The sequence below is a fragment of the Rhyacophila brunnea genome, unplaced genomic scaffold, assembly GCF_057557595.1.
Source record: "Rhyacophila brunnea isolate RB1 unplaced genomic scaffold, BYU_Rbru_1.0 scaffold_23, whole genome shotgun sequence".
NCBI lineage: Eukaryota > Metazoa > Arthropoda > Insecta > Trichoptera > Rhyacophilidae > Rhyacophila > Rhyacophila brunnea.
The window spans coordinates 3,087,673-3,113,991 of NW_028232893.1; the positions used below are offsets into that span (position 1 = coordinate 3,087,673).

Consider the following 26,319-nt stretch of genomic DNA (forward strand, 5'->3'; position numbering starts at 1 on the left):
TTTAGTGCAAATATAATAATTCGCCGGATAATGAACCCGTAATCCTGCGTTTTCAGCGCGAATTTAAGCAGTAAGCCACGCAACAGTCAGCAGATTATTAGAAGTATAGAAATTAAAACAATCGCGGGCAGTTAACACGATTTAAGGGATGAAAATTCGGTTAAAATTCACACCGAGGGGTTCAGTTATTGTGATATTATATAGTATTAGCGATTGTCCACGACTTCCTCCGCGTGAAATACGGTAATATAAAATAAGCGGACAGATATACACAATGAATAAATATATTGATTCGTTTGTTTTCTCAAATTAATGTTATATATAGTGATTTGTTCCAGGCGCGTGCACCGCTCCAACTGCACCCATCTCACCACTCCACCGCTGCTTTCCGAACACGTTATCTACTCGCTTAGACTTATCTTTGCTTATGGACCTAATTTGCTGGTGGGAGAAATACAATATACTTACTGATATTAATAATGAAGAGTGTCTGTCTGTCCTTTTGGGGTGCCGGACGAAATCCCGAAGGCCGGAATCCCGAAGGCCGAAATCCCGAATGCTGAAATCCCGAATGGCAGAAATCCCGAATGGCCGAAATCTCGAAAGCCTAAATCCCGAAAGCCGAAATCCCGAATACCGAAATCCCGAACGCTGAAATCCCGAATGGCCGAAATCCCGAATGGCCGGAATCCCGAAAAATAAAAAAATGCGTAAAAAATCTCGAATTGCGCAATTTTTGCAAGAGAGACAAAATCCATTTGTTCTACAAAATTGTCTCTCCTGCAAAAAATTGCGCAATCTGCAAAACCCATTTTCCAATTATTGATGTTTACATTTTTTATATTTCCAGAAAAAATGGGTTTTTGTCTCTCTTGTAAAAATTGCGCAATTCGAGATTGCGCAATTATTGCTGTATGTATTTTTTTATTTTTCGGGATTTTGGCCTTCGGGATTCCGGCCATTCGGGATTTAGGCTTTCGGGATTTAGGCCATTCGGGATTTCAGCATTCGGGATTTTAGCATTCGGGATTTCGGCCTTCGGGATTCCGGCCTTCGGGATTTCGACCCAAACCCGTCCTTTTGATCGGTCGGTCACCATCAGGGCGATCTATACCTTGTTACCCGAAATTTACCCGTTATTATTGAGCGACGAAATGAAAAAAATAATCGGTGGTACCTACTTATGCACGCGCGTTAAAAGTTATCCTTCTTTGGGGTAACAAAACAAAAACAAAACTTGTGATAAACTAGATTCTTTGACTAGCTCTTAATTATTATGTTAAATTACACACTCAAGAAAAAGGACCGCTTATTGGAACACCGTTGGTTTATTTCTATAAACTTTAACTTATATTATCTACTAAATTAAATAATGGTTTCTCGTTGTTTTTATTTTTAAAGTACCACCTGTCACTCTGACATTTAACCGTTTGTTTACGTAAGGAATTGCAAATGGCCGACAATAATAAATTCGCTGCCTAAACAATTCTAAACTATAATATTATACTGTATAATCGTCACGATTGCAGTATCATACTGTGGCGTAAAGGTAGTGCGTTCCGCTGATAACCGAACAATCGGTGGTTCGAATCCAATCGAGCGCGTTTTTTTTCGTGTGAAAAAATAAATTATGTGTTACATGTCACACGCCAAAAATACACTCTGATCTGATTTCCCAAACGCGACAAAAGAAGTATAACTTAGAAGAAATAGACAGTTTTGAAAGATCAGACGGCTAACTTGTTAATTTGTTGTTATTGTAATTATTGTTACAATGTTAATAATTCTTGTATTTCTTTCTGTAATTTCTGTAATTCTGTACGTGTTAATAATTTGATACTTTCCTACCCTCTTTAGCTGCCGTAGCGGACCGAAAGCAGGCTTGTGTATAGACTTTATATATTGGCTTTTTAATACTCACTGAAGCATTTTCCAAATTGAGCTACTATTGGCTTTCGGCTTTTGTATTTTTAATCAAAGTAGGTATTACTTTACTTTAATTACTAACCAACGTCACGGATCACTCCAAGATATTTTAGTGTCTTAGCTTCCTTGAACTAGCTAATAATTTTTAATTTATTACTTGTTTTATTAAACGAATAATTCACAAGATTTAAGAATGTAACATTCTAATTATTGAACATACATAATTTTGAAAACACTTCTGAGAAAATATATTATAACCAATAGAAAAATCTTTTTTGAAAAAGTAAAGACACCCCAAGCAGGAATCGAACCTGCATCGTATCTTTAACATTAAAAAGGTTTTGGGAGGCTGCTTCCGGGACACTGTCAGCACAGGTTTGAAGTTACACTATCTACCAACAGTAGGTTAAAATTCATTTTATTGAAATCTAAAGACGTCGTACCTACTCTAGTGCTATTTTATCTCTGCTGTGATCGCCTGTAACGCAAAGTATGTGTACAGCACATAAGATAAGTGGCTGATGTCGTTACACAAAACCTTTATGATTGAAGATGAAACACGTGGCGAGAGGGTTTGTTTTAAACTCTTCGTTATAGGCTTTGAGCTAGGGCTTGTATTTCCGGAATTCTGATTTCAAATTCCCGGATCGATTTATTCCCGAATCAAAAATCCTAAGAATTAGACATTAACTAACGTATAATTTTAACTGAAATTATATAATAAACCATTTCTTTTATTCAACGCTTTCTAAACTTTAACTAAACTAAGGCTTTCTCTTAGGTTTGCTTACATACTGTAGTTAAAATGCTAGAAGATATTAATATATAGCCACGTATTTTTACGCGCGGCTTAAGCGTCGGAATATGGCGTCGTGGGTCCCAGGTTCGAATCCTGGGTCTGGCAAGTACACATATTGTTTTTCAATTTTTGTATGAGTCAGAGTATGGACCTAATAGGTTGAGCAAGTGGCTGACATCCATTTCTTGTAAAAACAAAATCTGTTAATACAAACCTTCACGCTGTGGAGGCCCATATGATTTTATTGGGATCGGACATGGTCGGAATACGTGGTGTAAATAATAACTCTGCCATTCTTGGTAGTTTTGACTTGTGTGTCCCTGATAACTATCTAATAAATCGGGAGCATCAGTTGCTTGGTTTCCCGAGAAGCAGAGCTAACCTGCCATTGGTGATGCCAATTGGGAGAGCAATAACTCTGTTCAACGAAATCGCTTCGGATGTTGATACTTTCCACCTACGTGAGGCTGAGTATAGGTGAACGTTGCTTTTGAAATTCTTAAAATAGGGTCCACTCAATCGGTGTGATTCCATGCTTTATAATTTATATTTTTTATAATTTTTGTAGATACCTTTTACTTTACTTTTCATACTGTTTTTGCGATACTGCAAATATTTATTTCTTCTTTACACTGTTTCTTTGTTTTTAAATGTCATGCTGTGAACGTCTTAAATTTATAATTTGTGATGTTAAGAGTATGTAAAAATAAATACATTTGAATTTGAATATTAATTACCCTAATTACTAACCGACGCCCGGCTCTCGCCAAATATTTAGTTATAACGTCTATTTGAACTTGCTAACAATTTTTAATAAACCATTTCTTTTATTCCACGAATAATTTGAGAATGTAACAAACATTCCAAAACAAAATTTTCAGGGGAAACAAAAAACGTCTCAAAAAATTGAAAATTAATACCTTTTAACTGATTTTTTTTTGTGTTTAGTTAAAAAAATGTTTCTTTTAACTAAACACAAAAAAATAAGTTAAAAGGTATCAATTTTCAATTTTTTGAGACGTTTTTTGTTTCCCCTGAAAATTTTTATTAATTGACTTCCGCGGTGTTGTTTCTTAAGCGACGATATATTGAACATAAATAACTTGAAAATACCTCAGACATATCGAAAATACGAGGGTGGGTCAATAATTCCTTAGAAAAAAGAATTAAAACAGTTTTTATTTTTGTATTTTTTTTTTATTTCTCAACATAATCTCCTTGGAGCTCAATACACTTGGTTAGACGTTTCTCAATTTTTTTTAAACCGTCAGAAAAATAAGTTTTCTGAAGGTCCTCAAAATAAGCATTTGTCCGATCGATGACTTCTTCATTTGAAAAAAAACGTTGTCCACTTAGCCATTTTTTTAAGTTTGGGAAAAGGAAAAAGTCACTGGGGGCTAAATCTGGCGAATACGGTGGGTGGTCGACCAATTTGAACTTCAATTCTTCAATTTTAGCCATTGATCGTAAACATGTGTGAACACGGGCATTGTCCTGATGAAAGAGGATTTTTTTCCTGTTTAAATGAGGCCGTTTTTCTTCAATTTTGTTTTTTAGCTGGTCCAATAAAGATGCATAATAATCCCCTGTTATTGTTTTTCCTTTTTCCAAATAGTCAACGAAAATAATTCCACGTGCATCCCAAAATACAGTAGCCATAACCTTACCAGCTGATTTTACGGTTTTCGCCTTCTTTGGACATGGTTCGCCTTTCGCAATCCACTGCTTTGACTGTTCTTTCGTCTCGGGAGTATAGTGGTGTATCCATGTTTCATCTACAGTCACAAAGCGACGAAAAAATTCATCCGGATTGCGTTGCATGAGCGACAACAGGGCTTTAGAGGCCACCACCCTATTGCGTTTATTGTCGACTGTGAGCAAACGCGGCACCCATCTTGCAGAAATTTTTTTCATGCCCAATTTGTCATGTAAAATAGAAATGACGCTACCTTTTGAGATCCCTGTAACCTCAATTATCTCACTCAACTTTAATCTTCGGTCACTTAACACCATATCGTGGATTTTATTGATCATTTCTGGTGTAGTCACCTCTACAGGACGTCCTGAGCGTGGTTCATCCTTTGTTGATGTACGACCACGTTTAAATTCATTTAACCAGTTATAAATAGTTGCAAGTGAAGGAGCAGATATGCCGTGAACTAAATCCAACTCATTTTTTATTTCCTTTGCTGTTAACCCTTTTATATTAAAATGTTTAATAACAGCTCTCAACTCTCATTTTCCATTTTTCCTTTTTCCACAAGCAATTTTTTTTTAAAATGTACGAGAAACACACAACAACCCGACCAATCTGATTGAAACTTCGCAGCATACTGAATCGGTAGTGCCGCTGCATGAAAACAAACCGCTTACAGTACTAGTCGCGCCACCTGTCGGCTTTTCTAAGGACTTATTGACCCACCCTCGTATATAGAAAAAATCATATTTGAAAAAAAAATACGATGCTCGACGGGATTTGAATCCGTATAACTACTGATATCGCACCAACTGTGTATTAACCAACTACGCTACGACCCTCCTATCTAATTGCGACAATTTAAACTAGTACGTCATCGCACCGTGAGTGCAAAAGACATATTTTGGATATATTAGGCTTTGTTTTGTTAGGAGAAATAGAGTTTCTAAAAAAAAACCATAATATTTGGTTTATATCTACATTATATTGCATGTTCTTTCAGTTACTTCACTTTTACATTATCAGGTTCACGACTTTTGCAGTTGTTTTGCATTTAATCTCGAAATTGAAAAATTTGCAGATGCGTTGGTTTTACACTCACGGTGCGAATTATATGAAATGCTTATCAAATTGCGTTATTATTGACTATCGGTTTTGTTCTGTTAGGGAAGAATTTTTTCTTGCTGTTCCGTGGTATAGTTTCTAATCCTAATATTCTGGAAAATTTGAATACAAGCATAATAATATACACCCGTCAGTTACATATGAGGTCGCAGCCATGACATGACCTCTTTTGAATGAAAACTGTTTCCTCGTATCAGGTTTATCAGGCACCAATAGCGAAGGCTGTGCGGCTGTTCTATGCACTCCCTAGAGACGTAGACATTTTTACAACGTTTTTATTAAGTCGTATTCTTATTTGTCCGGTACAAATCTTACAATCGATTTTTAATTAACTTCCCGACTAGCTACACATTTAAAACTTTTAGAATATATAAAGAACACGATGCCAATGCATTTTTTTTTAAATATTTTTAGCCATCTCTGTTTTGTATGAAAAGTTATTTTGGAAGAAATCCGTAATCCAATCCATTATTATTGGTTGATAGGAAATTATTAATATATACGTGCGTTACTATGGAAATCAATATGAGTGTCAAAATGACATTTCAGTATTATTTCTATCAAATACATTTTTTTTGATCGTTTAGCTAGTCAAGTCAAGTTTATATGATTCAACAGGAAATTTAAAAACGTTGTATATAAAAAGCTCTTTTTATCTTGTATTAGTGATGTGCTTTGTATTTTGTTTTTAAAATTCTGCTTTAGTGTTGAATTTGTTTTTGTATGTTGAATTATTTTTGTTGTTGTTTTTTTTTTTTTTTGCTATAAGATAATTGTTTGTCTTATTTTTCAACTAACTTGATATATAATTAACTAACAGTGTAACATTCTTAAATCTTGTGAATTATTCGTTGAATAAAAAAAATAGTTTATTAAAAATTATTAGCAAGTTCAAGTTACAACAAAAAATCTTGGAGTGATCCGTGACGACTATTAGTAATTAAAGTAATACCTACTTTGATTAAAAATACAAAAGCCGATCGCCAATAGTAACACAATTTGGAAAGCGCTTCAGAGAGTATTAAGAGCCATTAGTTGAAATTGGTCGCAATTAAGTAGGGCGCCAATAGCATATTGGTCTATGTGCATGGGCGCGAAACCCGAGAGATGCACGTTCAATTCCTGCGGGGTGTCTTACTTTTTTCAAATAAGATTTTTTCGCTTTGGCTATAATATATTTTCACATAAGTGTTTTCAAAATTATGTATGTTCAATACCTTGATTTAGCTGTTCAAATAAAAATCCCGGTATTGAAACATCTTTCCGGGATTGTCATCCCTAGTCTGAAGCATATAAGGGCTCGCAGCGAGTTATTAGATATTAGGTTATTATGCGGAGAGTGCGTGTGACGCTAATAACTAATTTGCATATTGAAAACTGTCGAAGTAAACGATGCTGCAGTAATATCCTTCAGGTACGATATTAAGATTCTATGAGCTATTATTAGTAAAATTATATGTAGGTAGGTACATACCATAAGGGTGCCACATTTTAATATGTTACATCGCATCACTAGTATAAAACTGTGGCAGTTTTTGAAAATTTTGAAATATATAATATCGCCACTTCAATACTACAACTAGATAACTCTTTGGTCGTTTGGTCATTGTTGGGAAAATGAAATTTAAACTTTACTTGATTAATATTAATACTATTGACCGAAGGTACTTGATGGAATTTGAATTTAAATTCTAATGGAAAAAGATGTTTGCAGCAGTTTGTAAGCAGCATAATGAAACTCTTCAGGAAGTAAAATCTTCAGGCAAGTACAAATAGGCGAGTGTCAAAAATATTTTTAAATATTATTATTTTTATAATTAAAGAGTTTTGGAGTTTGTGTTTTGTTACTTACGATTGATATTATAGAAATAAACATTAAAAATATTAAACTATTCCTATTTTAGGTTGTCTCGCTTATTGCTGCTAAATCGTGTTTTTTTTTATTTAACATGGTAAAAATCCCGATTTGGTAAAATAATTATCTGGCAATGTTGGCAAGTACCTATAACAAAGCATGCCGACTGCCCTGAATATTGAATGCACGTTACATTTACGTGACAAACTTTAATGCATTTTATTATCATACAGACGTAACAATGAAAATGACATATTCTTTAACACGTGTTGAAATTTATCCTATATCTTTCCACACTCAACATCGGTAGCCTGCAGTGGCGAAAGGTGGAGGTAGGTTGTTAAGATCCACTATAAATAGTGCACACTAAACTTTGTAAGTCATACGTATTTGTTTTTATTGAACTAAGACTACAATTTACAGATGATGTTGGTTAGTTTTTAAAAATCAATTAAACCCTGCCTAAACCAAACCATAATACTTTTGGTATACTTTGGGCGATACGACAAAATTGTGCACACTTTTTCATTCATACTTATTTGTTTACGTTGGATTAAGAATACAAATACGTATGACTGACAAAGTTTAGTGTGCACTATTTATGGCGGAATAAGGAAACAGCCTACCTCCGCCCTTCGCCACTGGTAGCCTGTTATATCACACTCAGTAGGGTAAACTAGTTCCCATTAATTTTGTGTTCCCTGGTGACTTTGGTGTACTTTTAAATATTTTTCTTACACTGAGAGAAGAGTAGGTAAGGAGGTAAGGTATGAAAATCTTGTTACCATTTCGAATATGTTATAAACATTGTCGTAAGAGTAAATAATTGTTAACATAGTGAAAAACGTATCCGGAAATTTGAACTTAAACAGTTCACCGCAGGATACTTATTCGTGCGCCTCAGTACGTGAAACATGAGTTCGTGTAACATTTAATCAAATGACGAGTTCTTCGTTGAACATTTCACCGTGGAATACATTTGTACGTATCTTACAAAATGCGGCGATAGTTTGCAAATAGTACTGTTCCAATTAGATTAACCCTAACCCAACCTAACCTAACCTAATCTAACCTAACCGAGTAAAGACATCTCCACATGTTGTAGCATGTGTGGCGATGTGAAGCATCTAGTTAAGTTTTAGGCCGGGAATGCCCTACGAGAAGATACCCAGGACTAAGGTTGCTACGCTCAAAGTGAGCTCTGACTGAGTTTAAAGTTACTTTCTAATGCAAAGTGCCGGGGAGAGAAGAGCACAGGGAAATTATAAAAATAAAAATGATTCTAGTGTATATAATATAACAAAAATAATGAAGCTAATCATACGGACAGCATAATTATGTGAAGAGATCTTCACGCCCGCAGTAAGACGCCGCAATTTTTTTTAAATGCAAGATAATTGGCCTTAGTAGCAACCAAGTCGGACGGCCCGATGCATACGTACAACTTACATGTAACCAGTGAAAAAACAATATACTTTACGACAATTGTCGCGGAGGTATAAAAAGATTATGAAGTAAATGCCTACAAGCCGAATTTTAACTTTCAACATTTCCGTAAATAAAGAAAAGGGTAAAGGGGGGCGAAACGGCCCGCGATTACTGCGAAATGAACTGCCGCTGAAAGTTAAGGAGTACTAATCTCTCCGCGACGGTGTTTCCTCTCTCTTCAATAAAGGAACGACCGGGGGATGCTGGGTGACCCTCCCTAAATCCAAAGCCCCCCCCGTTTTAAAACCGCGGCCCGCGCAAATCTTTGAATTAATTTTACTGCCGAAATATGCAAATGATCCCGCAATAATGTATACAAAAAGGGAGACGAAACGAAATGAGGAGATGGGGGGTGTATTGTATGTGTGTGTGGGTGGGTTGGTAAGTAGGGGGCACGCGTGCGGGATGATCGGGGAATTTTGAAGGTAGGGGGGGGGTTGGTTTTGATCTGTGATTTGTATCTGTGAGCGATGGAGACTTAAAAATTCATACTTATTTAGATTTAAAAAAAAAAACATAAAACATGTCGAGACAAAAAAGTAGCTTATTTGTGTCTCTATGTCTGATTTAAAATGTAATCCAATTGTAAATATATCATAATATCATTGGAGTTGATTGTTGTTTAAGGGGGGACGTGCGCCGCGTAGGTCAAAATGGACTTTTTATGGTATTTTCAGAGCATAAGCCTGGACATTCCTTAAACGTTGTAGATAATATATTTATATAATTTTGAAGCCTTATTATCGTTTATATTTATTTTAAACAGTTGATGACTGCATAAAGTATTTTTATTACATAAAATAGTATTCTTTTAAACCTCTCGATCTAATGTTTTAGAATATTATAGTCATAATTCAGTACATCCATGTGCAGTGGTGTTAAGATTTTTTACATTTATTAATTTTTAAACGCATTTATAAAACCATTAGTAAAATTTATGTTGACATTATTATAGTGAAATATTAACGATTAAAAATTATATTGATAATCTCTGTGATCCCAAATTTGACAAGAATTAGGCATTTTATTATTCAAAAAATGGGCAAGATTAACACATTTGAAGATAATTCTAAAGATACTAATTATAAGCTATGTTTTTGACCATTCAAGTGTGATAAACATCCTACGAATAATGATTGCTTTTAATTATTGACCTAAGAATAAGGTAGTGTTTTTTTGAAATACGCCATTTTTTTTGGCATTCTCCAGTGGTTAAGCTACAACATACGGCCGTAGGCATAAATTGACAAACTATAACTAAAGTAGGGAGTAAAATCATGTTAACGCGCGTGTTTGAACATGTACCTAACCGAATTTTTTTTTAAACGGTACACAGCATGAATGTCGTTTAAGTGTAGTTCAAAGAGTCGCCGTATATAGACCATACTATGTTATCCCTACCGCTACCGCCAAAATATTTATGTGATTTTCTCAACACCAGGGTGTTTGTGACTACTTCACTTGTATTACTATATCTATCTATAGTCTAGAGCAGGGGTCGGCAAACTCTTGGACCAAAAGAGCCAAATATGAGTATCACAACGGTTCAATTTTTTTTCGAGAGCCATACCATACATTTATATAAATATGATTTATTTCAGTGTATGTTATTGTTTATTTATCAAGTGAAGAAGATTTTCCGAATAAAACTAACGCAAATATAAGTTTTTTTATTGTTGAAATTATAAATATATTTTTCACAGAAAATGAGTTACATACAATTTTCACGCATTCCTTAAAACTAATGTGAACAATGACCGTCCTTGCATTTCTTTGGAGAGTGTCTGTATGCTTGGTATGTAACTTGTAGTTTTCAATTTTAGGCGCGACTCCAAATTCTCATCGGTTATTTGGCTTCTCTAAATGCTATTTATATTATTCATGTTTGAAAGTGATTGTTCACATATATATTATGTAGACTCGAATATGAGTTCGAAAAGCTATACCTTGTATTAAAAATCGTAGTATATACCTTATTAATTAGATCTTTTAGAGCGCTCCGCTGAGTTGTGAAATTAAATTGCATTGTTCTCTCTCCAAATCCTCAATTTTGGTGGCAAGACCTACAAATTTGGAGCTACATAACTCTATTTAAAAGTGCTCGTGTCAATATGAAATGGGGGAAAATTTAATTTGTCGACTTTTGCAATGGGCGGATTTAAAACGACAACAAGCATACCTTTTTTATAAAAAATGTGAATTGGGAATTTGGCAAAAAGCCGCACGTCAATACCCAAAGAGCCGCATGTGGCTCGCGAGTCACGGTTTGCCGAACCCTGGTCTAGAGTATAGGTATCTTGGTCTATTGTAGTATTATGAAGAATATATTATAATGTATAAATATATTTATATTTTCAGGTAATATATATATTACGCCGAATGTGCGAAATTGACTATTACATTAAATGGGCAAAATTTTGCCTAAATCATGAAAAATGCCGTTGCCTTATTCATGAATTAGGCAAAATATCTGCCAAGTGCGTGAATTCGGCAGTAATTTTTCTGCCTAGTTCGTGCATTGGACAAATTAGATAGTAGCGCTACGGTGGTGTTTTTTGCAACTAAACGAAATGTGTCAAATGCTCATGTATTGGTCAATATAGATGGTCGCGCTCCGGTGGTGTTTTTTGCAACTAATCAAACTAACCAAAATGTGTTTGTTTGTTTCGATTGTGTCGATTGTTTGTTTGTGATAATGTGATTTGGACACTTGTTAGCTAACCTCAAAATGGACATTCGTCGAATTCAGAATAACAAAACCTAACCTAATAATAATAATATTATATTATGTCCAATTATAACTAATAAAACCATCCGTATTAAATTTACTTTTTCTACTGTCATGAATTCCATACCCTGGCGAATTCACGCACTCGGCAGATAATTTACCTAATTCATGAATAAGGCAACGAGCTTGACTATTACATGAATTAGGCAAAATTATGCCCATTTCATGTAATAGTCAATATCGCACATTCGGCGTAACATATACAAATAATACTTTAAAACATTTATGTAAGTATACATTAATAAAAGTATAAGCGGATGAAGCGTCTATCCACAAAAGCATATATCCACCAAGTCACATTAATCTGTTAATAATATCTACATTTAAATTAAATCAAAACCAAGAAATACATTTTTGACATATCCATGTAGATCTGAATATAAAATTACTTACTTGCAAAGCACAGATTCTCTCCCTCCTTGGAACTGGGCAAAAGGGCCTGACCGTCTGGGAAGTCTGAAAAGACAGGCTCCTTTTGTACCGGCCGCGCAGACCAGGGTTGACGTGGCGTTCACCAGGATCCTGTCCACTGCGAAGGACGGAGACTCTGTAGCCAAGAGACGCTGGAAAAAAAAGCGTAAGTTAGAATTTGTTGTACGATCAAGCTAGATGAAAAATTGTGTCTAAAAAGAAAAATATTTTTTTTACGGGATAATATAATTTGATTTTGATTTAAGTGTGTTGAAGCGTAATAGCACTCACCCCGATAGTAAAAGACGTGAGTTTGAAACCTATCCGGTCCAACTTTTTTTAGGACTCTTCCTAAGTTCCTAGGTATGTTTTTGTGAGGTTTTTCAAAATTATATATTTTCAATAACATTGTTGATATTTAGGTAAAAAAAGTATATGACTGCATTTCTCTAATCGCGTAGTTTGTACGGGTGTATCAGTAGCGAAAGGTGGAGGTAGGCTGTTAAGATCCGACATAAATAGTGCACACGAAATTTTGTCAGTCAAATGTATTTGATTTTATTGAACTAAGATTACAATGTGTAGATAGTGTGTGTTAGCTTTTAAGTTCAATGAAAACCTGCCCGATTCAATCCATAGTAGATCATAGTCAAAAAATATTCATTTATTTATAAATTATGCTATTAAACCATACATCATTTTAGATATTTTATAGAATAATTTTATCGATAAGGGTTTGGTTTATGCAGGGCTTAATGAATTTTAAAAAACAAACCAACACCATCTGTAATAATTATATGTTCTTAATTAAACAATAACAAATAAGTATGACTGTAAAAGGGTGCACTGTTTTTGTCGTATCGCCCATAGCTTACCTAAACTATTATGGTTTGGTTTAGACAGGGTTTAATTAAATTTTGAAAACCAACCAGCACAGTCTGCAAATTGTATTCGTGGTTCAATAAAATTAAATAAGTATGATTGATAAAGTTTAGTGTAGGTACATTATTTGTGTCGAATCTTAACAGCCTACCCCCACCCTTCGTCGCTGGCGTGTGTGTGATATCTGAGGTGTGACTTTGGAATACCAGCATTACATTTATAAAATATCGAAGTTCATAAATCTATCGAAATCAAAATAACAATACAATATAAATTAAGATATACATACCTATATTATCGACGAATCTGATAGGAACTTTTTTGTTAGGTTTCACCAATTATTATTTTCATCTTCGATACAGAAAACTTATGAAACTTTTCAAAACTTTCCAGACGGTAATAATATGAAAAGAAAAATCAATTTGGGGCACGTAGCCATAAAATTATTAAATTTAATATACTTAACGAATTTCAACTCGTAGCTTGTTTGTATTTTGAGTTCTTCTATTTGAGCAAACTAATATGAGGTATTTATTTGTTAAGGGGGGACATGCTCAGCGTAGGTCAAAATGGAGCTTTTGTTCTATTTTCAAAGCATGATCCTGGACATTCCTTAAACGTTGTAGATAATATATTTATATTATTTTGAAGCCTTATTATCCTTTATATTTATTTTAAACATTTGATGACTGCATAAAGTATTTTTATTACATAAAATAGTATTCTTTTAAACCTCTCGCTCTAATGTTTTAGAATATAGTTATATTTCAGTACATAAATGTGCAGTGGTGTTAAGATTTTTTACATTTATTAATTTTTAAACGCATTTATAAAACCATCAGTATAATTTATATTGACATTATTATAGTGAAATATTTACGATAAAAAATTAGATAATCTCTGTGATCCCAAATTTGACACGAATTAGGCAGTTTATTATTCAAAAAATGGGCACTATTAACACATTTGAAGATAATTCTAAAGATACTAATTATAAGATATGTTTTTCACCATTCAAATGTGATAAACATCCTACGAATAATGATTGCTTTATAATAATTATTGACCTAAGAATAAGGTAGTGTTTTTTAGAAAAACGCCATTTCTTTTGGCATTCCCCAGTGATTAAGCTACAATATACGGCCGTAGCCATAAATTGACAAACTATAATTGAAGTAGGGAGTAAAATGATGTTAACGCGCGTGTTTGAACATGTACCTAACCGATTTTTTTAAGCGGTACATGTTCAAACACGCCGAGCACGTCCGCCCTTAATAAATTGACTCAAAAACACAGACGCTGTATTTGTAAGTTGTAGGAAGTGGTCACGTTTTTAGAACGGTATAATAATTGAGGCGGACATATTGTTAATTGAGGCCCGATGGATACTATCCGTTAGATATTGGTACATACAAGTTTGATACGGTCGATAGCTTCATATACCTGGAATCTCTTGTAACTCGACATAATGATATTACAGAAGAAATCAACAAGAGAATTATGCCTGCGAATAAATGCTACTTTGGCCTGTTAAGACATTTTAAGTCCCGCATACTATCTCGCCGAACTAAAAGCACTCTTTACAAGACACTTGTAAAGCCAGTGCTCACCTACGCATCGGAAACCTGGACATTAACTCTGCGAAATGAACGAGCCCTGAATATCTTTGAAAGAAAAATTCTCCGCCGTATATATGGACCGATCAAGGACGGCACCAATTGGAGGAGAAGATACAATGCTGAGCTCTACGGGCTGTACGAATATTGCAGCACAGTTCAATCAATTAAGATTGGGAGACTGCGATGGCTAGGTCATGTGCACCGTATGAATGACAATGAACCGGCAAAGAGAGTGATGTCCAGCAATCTAATAGGGCGTAGAAGAAGAGGCAGGCCAAAGATTCGCTGGTTGGATGGAGCTGCCAGTGACTGCCGTATTCTGGGGGTACCGAATTGGAAAGTGGCCACACTGGATAGGGACAGGTGGAGTGAGCTGTTGGAGGAGGCCAATACCCACACCGGGTTGTAGCGCCCCTGATGATGATGATGGATACTATCCGTGGCTTCCGACTGACTTTCTCTTAGGTATAATTACATATTATAGTCTAAAATCCAGAAGAGATCTATATTTGGCTACCTACGTACTTTTCCCGACATATAACTACTCGGAATAAATGAGAACTCTACAATTCTTGATAATGTTGACCTGTGTGTCCCTGATAACCCTCCTGGTTTAAAATTAATCATTCTCCCAATCACTGTGTTTAATCTATTCGGATAATGACATATTCCATCTGTGAGAGGCGAATTTACATAGATGGACGTTGTTTCATAATTTATTAAAATATTGTACATCCAATGTACCTACTTCCGTGTAATTTATATTTTTTATATTTACAAATCCATTTCTTTTATTCAACGAATAATTCACAATTTTGAGAACGTTACATTCTTTATATTAAACATAGGTACATAATTTAAGACCTCAACTGTACTCATACTAAAAAAATGAAAAAAATATGACGCCTGACGGGACTTGATCCCTTATCTACGGGATTCGCGCAACTGTGCTTTACCAATTGAACTACGGGCGTCCTATCTAATTACGACGATATTAACTAGTAGTTTTAACATATTGAAATGCTTATCGAAATGCGTTAATTTTGGCTTCGGTAAGTATCAATAATTAAGTGCCCTAATTACTAGCCGACGCCCGGATCGCTCCAAACTTTCAGTTATAACGTAATTGCACTTGCTTATATTTTAATAACTTATTTACTTTATTCAACGAATGATTTACAAGATTTCAGAATGTAACATTAAGTATTTATATTGAACATACATAATTTGAAAAATTTGAAAAAAAAATTGTATCTACTATTTAATTTTATCGTAATTAGATAGGACGCCCGTGGCTTAATTGGTAAGGCACACCGGCGCGAATCCAGTGAATACGGTTTCAAGTCCCATCAGGCGTCGTATTTTTATGAAAGATTTTTCTAGATCTGAGGTCTTTTCAAATTATCTTTGTTTTATATTTACTCTTTATTATATACTATATTTTCCATGTTATGAACGTCTTTGTCGATTGTAAAGTTCACTATATGTGAATAAACTAATTTGAATTATATTTACAGATTTAGGAGCAGATTCCACATCAACAAAATTTGATAGATATTTATGGCTAAAACAGGATTCACACATTAACTTATTTTTATGAAAATATATAAGGATTTTGTTCATGGACATGGTGTATGAAATGTCATATATTTTCATATATCCATATATAAGTTAAATATTTTGCATTGACTCCTTCAGATAGGTACTAAAAACATCAATAAATAATGCAGTATTTTTCGTAATTAGTATTGGACAATATTTCAATTTTATATTTCAATTGACAAAAAATTGACAGATTTTTCTGCGTTTAGGCAATTAATCAAAAGAAAAAAAATACTACCCCCACCATACGTCAACCGCGACACTCGTCACAATTTCCAAAAGAAATGTGGTATGAGGGGGGGGGAGAGATGCGGTATAGAATAAAATAATAAAAAAAACCGAAGAAAAACTTTTATTAAAAAGAACAAAAGGCACATCCAAAGATAATTGATAATACAAAACGGCGGATGTACCGCGGGCAGTCGCCGAAAATAAAATAAGGGGGGGGGGGGGGTTGTCGTAGGGGGGCCAATTTTCAATTATTCATTCCAATCTTTATTTCGTTCATTATTATATTATCATTATTTTCGTTTTCGGCGAGAGGAACGACCTAATAGTCTTTACGATACATAAGTATGTCGTCCATTAATTTATAAAATATAATGCCGATTATTAGTCATGCGTAGTGGCGAAGGGTGAAGGTAGGCTGTTAAGATCCGACATAAATAGTGCATATAAAACAATGTTAGTCATATGTATTTGTTTTTATTGAACCATGACTACAATTTACAGATGGTATTGGTTAGTTTTTAAAATTCAACTAAACACTGCCTAAGCCAAACCATAATAGTTTTGGTATGTTATGGGTGATCCGACAAACTAGTGCAAACGATATCAGACATACTTATTTGTTTTAGTTGAATTAATAATACATATTGCAAATGGTGATGGTTAGTTTTATAAAATTCATTAAACCTTTTCCTATTACCAAACCATAAACGACAAAAAATATTCTTGTATCTATGAAAATATCCATTAATTATGTATGATTTAATGGCATAATTATAGATATTTTATAGATAGATCTATATATCTATAACTATATCTCGTCTCGCAAGGTTTGGTTGAATTATATTTCTTTCCTTGGGAGAACAAACAGCGCATGTCCTCGATTCCTCAGACAATTATCAGACACACAAGCCAATACCACCAATAATGACAGAGAATGGAAACATTTACGCCGCGTATAAGTCAGAAAAAATATGTAGCTAAATAAAGATCCCTTCTAAACAACGCACATGCAACATACGCAGTTTCAGACCTAGGTTAAGGTCACGATTGGTAAGGGAGCTTCATTTGTTTGTTCTCCCGATGAGCAGAACTAACCGGCCATTGGTGATGCCAATTGGGGGGCAGTAACTCTGTTCAACCAAATCACTTCGGATGTTGATATATTCTACCTACATAAGGATAAGTATAGGTGGACGTTGTTTTATAAATTCTTAAAATAAGGTCCACTTAGCTCATTGGGTGTGCTTCCATGCTTTATAAATTATATATTTTTTTAATATATAATTTTGGTACCTTTTACTTTACTTTTTATACTGTTTTTGTGTTACTGCATATATTTATTTCTTTTTTACACTGTTTCTTTGTTTTAGAATGTCATGTTGTGAACGTCTTATATTTATAATTTGTTATGTTCACGGTACCTATGTAAAAAAAAAATCATTTTAAGAAAGGCACTTCTTGCCATCTCAATTCTAGTTTTTATTTCCTGAGACAGTATAATGCAAAACTGTCAGACTGGTCCTCGCGTGTGCCGGGCGTTTACGCGTGAAGCGAATGAAGGGAAAACAAAAAAAAAACTGTCGAAAACAAAAGAAAGAAGAAGAAGTGGAAAGAAAACAAGTAGAGGCTTGAGGGCAGAAATCGGCGGTGTCGATGTGACGTCACGGGACGCGGACGACGTGCAGTAGGCGCCGGAGATGAGGGCGTCGTATCACAGTCAGTGATGGCGTCTTCTATGGCATTATTTTAAATATGAAAGTTACGAAACTTACATAAATTAATTCCAATTAATTTTTTTAAACATATTGTAGATATTACAAATTATAAGTTAAAGACGTTCACAACATGATATGAAACATTATTATAAAGAACAAAAAAAATCGGCGTGTGTGTACTTATGTACACGCGTTAGAAGTTACACTTCTTTGGCGTAACAAAACAAAAACAAAGCTTGTGGTTTATTTCTATACACTTTAACTTATATTACTAAATTATATAATTATTTTTCTTAGTTTTTATTTTTAAAGTAACAACTGTCACTCTGACGTTTAATCGCTTGTCTACGTAAGGCATTGCAAATGGCCGACAATAATAAATTATACTATCAAACTTGCGTTTGTATACAGCTGACTGATTCGCAGCTAACTTCATACTGTCGGGCACTTTCGTAACTCTCTACCAAAAAGTAATAAAAGCGATAAAATTGAAAATATAAAAAGAGAACATAATATAAACATACTAAAGCAGTAAAAATACAATTATACATCTATAGAAGTTTGCTAAAAGTAGCTGAAGTACACCAAGTTTGCTAAGGAGACCCTATTTTAAGAATTTATAAAATGCGTCCACCTAAACTCACCTCAAGCAAATGGAATATATATACCAACACCCGAAGCAATCTGGTTGAACATAGTTATCGCCCTCCCAATTGGCATTACCAGTGGCAGGTTGGTTCTGCACCTTGGGAGAATAAACAACATTAATGGTGCTAACTACCAATTTTTTTGAGGAAAGGCATTGCATTTAATTAAAGCAGGGTTTCCCAAACTTTTCCTGCGATGGAACACTTCGCAAACCCTGAAATTTTAACTGTACACCTTGTTTATTTTGTAAGTAAATAACAATTTTAAAATATGCGATAAACCAATATTTAATTATTTATTTAGTAATAATTTTTAAACATAACACGTACAAATATAAGTGAATTAAGTTCTTAAGAAAGTCAAACATGTTTGAATTTGTTGCAGCCGTTCCAGCATATAAAACCATTCCAGGTTTTCGCGGAACACCTGTTCACGCTCCACGGAACACCAGTGTTCCGCGGAACATAGTTTGGGAAACCCTTAATTAAGGTAACATTATCATGACTTTAAATAATGCTTTTTCACTAAAAAAACAATAATGAGCCAATGCACCAGGTTTTCAAGAATTTTGCTTAAATAAATACGGCCATTTTGTAGTTTTTTCGTAATTTCAAAATGTTGATCATATGGTCCACAGATCCACAGAGTGGAGGTTGAATTAAAAAAAAAACTGTTTTTACGAGAAACGGATGTAAGCCACTTGCCTAACCTATATGAACATACTCTGCGTCCAAACACATATTGGATAACAACATATGAATTTTCTAAACTCAAGATTCGAACCGGAATGTATACTGGATCCACATGTGTTAATTAATTCAGTTATTCACTAATAAATTAACAAAAAAAATATTTTTTTGATTCAATTAAATATGACACACATAGCTTAGTGGTTAGACACATTATTTTTTTTTGCGCTCTTTTTCTAGTCGTTATATATTATTCCGAGGTGTTTTAAAATGATGTATGTTCAATATATTAACCATTCAATTATTGAAAGTTTATGTTATTAACTATTCATTTTATATTGTGGCGTTGTATACTTTATCGTTGTTTACAATTTAATATTTTGCACTATCCTTGACGTTATTTCCATTTAACGTAACTCGACACTCTATGCATCGAAGGTTTAGTTAACATGCTGTTGTCTGGTATGGCAATATCTCACTATTTAAAAAATCAAAACCTCTACGAGTAAAATGTCGACGTGGAAAATTATCAATTATATTAACCGACAATTCGTTGTGCGTGTGGGCAATTGTAAGTGGCTATTTTTTTCCAATACTGTCACGGATTTTCTTAAAGTTAAAAAAATGCACTAATAAAGTCACGCAGGCGATTTGTGGACGCCACTGCTTGCATAGCAGTGCAAAAGAGGCTCGCGAAGGAGGCAAGTCGTGAAGTGGACGCCCGCCTTTGTTTTATTTCGAGGCTCGAGAGCCAGTCGACGTGGACGTTTAGCTTTACAACTGATCATCGGGAAACATACAGAGTGTTATTATTGTAATCTAATCTATGCAGGGTTTTTCTGACAATGTTTTTTTTATATTATAAATAGTAGTCTCGTCTTAATAATGCGAATGTTTGTTCTTCCCCCACTCCAGCGAAATTCTTATGCTCGCTCAACAGAATCGTTTACTTTTACGCGGCGAAAACGATTTTTCGAATTATGCTCAATATTTTTTTCCACGGTGAATTAGAAACTCCATTTCGGTTCAAAGTCAATGTTTTTCTTCCAGGAAAATTTGAAGTTTCTAATTCAGGTCAAAATCGACATGTTTCTATTTCCGTGTAAAGTTCTCTTTGCTATTTTTTCTAGTAACAATTTAAGATACAAAAAGAATGGGGAGCGATAATGATTATTGGGAGCGCCATGAGGTGTCCATATATTTCAAGTAAGGAGTGGATATGGACGACACGTGATCATCAACTCTTACATCGAAGAATCGCTGGGTAGTTCTCATATGCATTCGGCTACAGTCGTTATATGTTCGTTAATTAATGCAGTTATTTTCAAAATGTTTATTTTAATTTTCGCTATTTGAAAATTCTAAATTATTTAGAGTGGGTATAAAATATTGGTTCAGTATCATCCGAGAACCATTTTGAATTGCTGTTGGTGATGCTCGGGTAACTGACGACATTCGTGCCATCAATTTTGTAATTAAACCCCACCCCCATATCGTCATTGGTAAGGCATGAAATTTTTCATTCATTGGGTCTATTCTATACACAAGGCGGCTATCGAAGGTAATTTATAATATTTGTGTATCGATGAGGTTAAGGCCATGCATTAGTTGAGGCACGGTCTAAAAAGATCGTTGCTAGGCGATGTGTGGATTGCGGGTCGCGGGTGAAAATGACGCCTGTCAAACGAAATATTATTTCTCATATAAATCCAACATACGTCCATTTTATGTTCTGTTTATTATTCTATTAGTATCAATAATAATATATTCATTGACATGTTTGCTTTTTAAAGTAAATGGGTAAAGTTTTTAGTCATCTTTACACGATTTTAGAATTAATTGGCCCGTCGCCATCACGCAGCAAAGTGACGTGCGTCCGACTCCACGTTCTCTCAATGAATGCAAAGCAAGTACAAATTTTCGTCGCGCGTACAGTTGAACATTATTTGGCGTTTCACTGATGCGTCACCTTAATCGTTACAATAAATTAACCGTCCAAACTGTCAAAAAGTACTATGTTTTAACAGCACATCTCTTGGCTGTGTTTGAGATATGTGTGCGAGACAGACAGTTTGGACGGCTAACTTATTGTAAGTAATAGTATAATACCTCAATACATAAATATGATAAACTTGTGCATAGAATAGATCCACATGAGTAGTTTTCATTGTTACAAATTAATTCCTTCGGCATTTGTTTGAGTCTCACTTTCCAAAGTTTTAACATTTTTTGAGAAAATATGGATCAGTAAAATGTACACCATGTAGTTAGGTTAAAGAAGCAAATTTTTATTTATTGCCCTGCCTCAAGAGAGTAGAGAATTCGCGTTAAAGATCGCGGAGGTTAGCAAGTACGAACAGAAAAAAAAAACAAAAATTGAAGCGAAAACCGAAAAAACCCCGACGAAGAGGGATGGCAATAATTGAATAACTTTTTAATAAAAACATTGTCACGGCGATCGTTGGACCCCCCTCGTCCCATTCAGCCGCGAATCTCGCACCCCACTGTTAAGACAATGGAAATAATGGAATTGTATGCATGATGGGAAGTGAATACTCAATCGAAAAGTTTTAAATTATTTTTGTTTTTTTTTTTTTTTGGATGTTGGTATGATTGCTTTTAGACACGTTATTATAATTATACGTGGGTATACGACTAGACTTATTAAAATTGAAGACTCATTATGAAAAAGATAGAAATAAACAAAAGATTTTTAAAAATAAAGGTAATATTGAAGGTACCTGCACAGGTATTTCTAAGGCTATACTTCAGCCTACGTTCAACCTACTTGGAGTCGCTTGGAGGTCAAGGCTGTATTCTGTGAGGACCGAATGTCGTTTGTTTAACGCGTGCGTTCTACCTGTGCTCCTGTATGGCTGTGAGACATGGCATCTTATTAAGCTTTAAGAGTCTCGGCTTTTGAGCTTTGAGAATCGATGTCTCCGCCGAATCTTAGGGGTAGATTGGTACGACCGCGTTACAAACACCCGAGTTCGTGAGCAGACACAACAGCCTTCGGTTATTGAAGTTATTACGAAGAGACGTTTTACGTGGCTGGGACACGTATTCCGGATGCCGCCAAAGAGTGCGGCACTTCGAACCCTTGTGGCACAGCCTCAAGGGTTCCGTCACCGTGGCCGGCCTTCCCTGCGGTGCTACAAGAGCGACCTACGTGCTGCAGGTCTGACATGGCGGGAGGCGCAAGAGTTGGCGATGGACCGAGGGAAGTGGTGCCAACTTGTGCTTGCCCTATGCCCCAATGTTGGGATGTGACAGGGTGGAAGAAGATACTTCAGCTGGGGCAGGGTCTAAAACTATCGTGACTACGCGACGCGAAGATTGTGTAAATGACGCATGAGAACACAACATAATTTGTCAACATGCGTCCATTTAATGTTATGTATATAGTTCTATTACTAATACTATTCAATGACATGTTTTCTTTTTCAAGTAAATGGGTAACGTTTTTGGTCATCTTTACACGATTTTGGAATTAATTCCGCCGTCGCCATCACAAAACAAATTGACGTGTTCACAACTCGACTTTCGCTCTCCGATTGCCAGCCAGTCCAAAATTTCGTCGCACCTATAGTTGAAAATTATTTGCCGTTTCACTGAAGGACCGTCTTACCAACCTGCAATTTTATTAGTTATTTCATTGCAGTATGTATTAAAAAAAATTAATTATTTAAAATGTTCTTATTATTTTTCAATCTAGCATCTCAATTTTCAATATTAATCTATCTCGCTCAAAAGTTAACAAAGCCAAGAGAGGGGGTGCTAAAAGTTAGCACTCTTGACAGTTAATTTCTTGTGACGCCGTTTAGCGACGGAAAAAACATCGAGAGCGTCGACAGTTTCAAGTACCTACCTGGGGGTACACATCGCGGGAGATGGCATTTTGCAGAAAGAACTCGCTATACGAATGGGAATGGCTGGAGCAACATTCAACTCGATGCGGAATGTCTGGGACTCACGATTGTACTCGGTCAAAACCAAATGCCGCCTATTCGACGCTTGCATTCTGACGGTGCTGCTTTACGGTAGCGAATCATGGCACCTTACGAAGGCTCTAAACAACCGTTTACTGAGCTTCGAAAACAGATGTTTGCAACGTATACTGGGTGTGCGAGAAACGAGAAGATAAGATAACCCACCAAGCAGCCTCTCATCACGCTGAAAGTTTAGAGGTGACGTTGGACCTGGCTCGGCGACGTGCTGCGGATGCCAGAAGAGAACCTCAACCTGGCTTGCCTGTTCTTCAAGCCGACCGGATTCCGGCGTCCTAGAAGGCCGCTAAATACTATCTACAGAGTGTATACGGCGATGCGGAGCGAAGCAAGAAGACTGGCGAGCGACAGGGATTCTTGGAGATGCCGCGTGGTGTCCATGTGCTTGAATTAAGGGGCGGATATGGCCAGAGAAGAAGAAAACATCTGAACAAACAACTGCCTAAATACATATTTGTTTTTTGGTGATATGTTAGAATAGCCTCGCTGGGAGAAGTTAAATTTGAGCTCAAATGGTTTAAATTTATTGCAAACTACATGCAGATATAAAAAATATGCCTACCCATTTATAGTATTTCTATGATATGATTCTAAAATATAATGTTCTTTTACAATAGGTTTTCGGATTTTTTTTTTCGACCATGCCCGATCCTAATAGGATCATATTATGGGCCTCCACAGAGTAGAGGTTTGTATTAACAGATTTTGTTTTTACGAGAAATGGCAAAAATTGGAAAAATGGAAAAAAACGGCGTTATAGTCAAACGCTTAAGCCGCGCGGCCACCGTGGGTGTTACGGTATTAAAATTTTTGTTTAATTCTTTAGTTCAAAGCAGGCTCGACAGTGGATCTATTGTTTGGGCCCCGCATCAGTAAAAGTATGGCCTCATGGTTGAGAGGGTTCAGAAGAAATTCTTGAGACTCCTTTATTTGAGGTTGTATGGATACTATCCGTGGCTTCATCCCACTGACTTTCTCTTAGGTATGCTTACATACTGCTGTTTTCAATTTAGAAGAGATCTTTATTTAGCTACGTATTTTTTTCGACTTATACGAGGTATAAATGAGAACTCTGCCATTCTGGGCAGTGAGACCTGTGTGTCCCTGATAACTATTTGGCGATTTTGATAGCGCTTTTGATAGCGTTTGGGAAAAGAGATCAAAGTGTATTTTTGGCGTGTGACGAAGTTGCGCGCGCCGATGTAACACATAATTTATTATTATGATATACTTATATTCATTTCGGTCACAGGGGTATATGCGCATGCGCATAGTGTCATTTGGTTAGTCGTCCAATACAACCAAGTAAACAGCACGTGTTGTAAACATAACCAATATTGTGTTATAATAAATATATATGTTTATAAACAAAATTTGAGGCTATATTTATAAGTATTATTTATGAGTAAAATTATATATTAATAAATAAATAAATTTTGTGAATGTTGAGTTAGTAAATAATTCAAAAAATATATTGAATCGATTATAACCGCTGTATGGCAAAGATGAGTTTTGGTCCAATACAATAATTAAATTACAATTATCATGTGCTATATGACACAGAGATGAATCGCGTATTTTCCTTTCTTTATAATGTTTCAAGTCATATTGTCAGCGTCTTAAATTAACAATTTGTCATGACCACAATATGTTAAAAAAATGAAATTTAATGTAAGAAGAGGCGAAAATGACAGAGGTATTCTACGTAAAAAAATATTGGCTCCTATTTCTGTTGATTTTTGGCAATTCTTGCTACAGTATCCTGAAGATACAAATTATTTAAATTAGCAGAGTAGACATGGGATGAGATTAGCAAGGTGTAACTAAAACGAATTTTATTTTAACCTGTCATAGGCAGGCATCTCTGTTGTCAACCGTTCGCTGCATGTTTGTGAAATTTTAAAACAAAATTGTTGAATTTTGTCAACGAAATACTTTCTCGTGGGCGTAAGTGGACACAGTGAGGCATACCACGCTGCACAGGAAGACTACAGTAGTAGGTAAAGCTAGGGTTAAAAGTATCGTGTGTAGCAATAAAACTATTTAAAGTTACCCTTAAACGATCAGTATTGCTGACAAAAATTACAGTAATATTGATCGAGTAGTGTGTGAAATCATGTATTTATGGAATAAACTGACGATATTTGACAGTATTGACAACACACATAATATGGGTGGTTTTCACAATAATTAATCAAGTCCAATTTTCATAAAATTCGATTTTTTAGTTTCAGTGGCTAGATAAAACAGATTTCTATATTGTGTGTTAATATCACACTCGTAGCTCTACAAATTTCCAGATAAATGGCAATACACTATTGATAAGACATCAAATTGAATGTGAATAATGTCCATTTTGACGGTTCCTTCAGCAGTATAAAGAGGTATTTGCTAACATTAATTGGGAATGGGACGACTGGCCTCCGGACAATTGGACGCCGCACTATCGTAGACACGTGTAGTACATTTTAATACAGTATGTACATTTTAATCAGTTCTTAATCTACTACTTAGTAGTTTGAATTCATTTTACTCTTAACATAATGTATTCTTTATCGCGGATTGAGAATTACCATGCCTAAGGCTTTATATTAAATAAAAAACTCTTTTTTCGTTGAAACTTAAACATATGCACGATTAAATCATTGTTTACGTCTGCATATTTACATTCTTACCAACTATTAAATCATAATATAATCATTGAAGTATAAATAATAATATTGAATATTTTTTTTAAGTACCTATAAGTACCTAACGTCTATTTATTTTCGAATTCCGTGGCGTCCAGTTGTCCGGTGCCAAATCGTCCTAGACCCCATTAATTTGCTAATATTA

General features: G+C 35.1%; 1 protein-coding gene across 1 annotated transcript in view; it reads right to left on the reverse strand.

Moving 5' to 3' along the window:
• Window positions 1-26,319, reverse strand: part of mbo (Nuclear pore complex protein Nup88) — a 285,671-nt gene that overhangs the window by 71,751 nt on the left and 187,601 nt on the right. Inside the window, exon 2 of the mRNA XM_085950329.1 lies at window positions 12,071-12,240. Coding sequence (XP_085806455.1) covers window positions 12,071-12,240 — 170 coding nt within the window. The remainder of the gene's footprint in view (window positions 1-12,070; window positions 12,241-26,319) is intronic.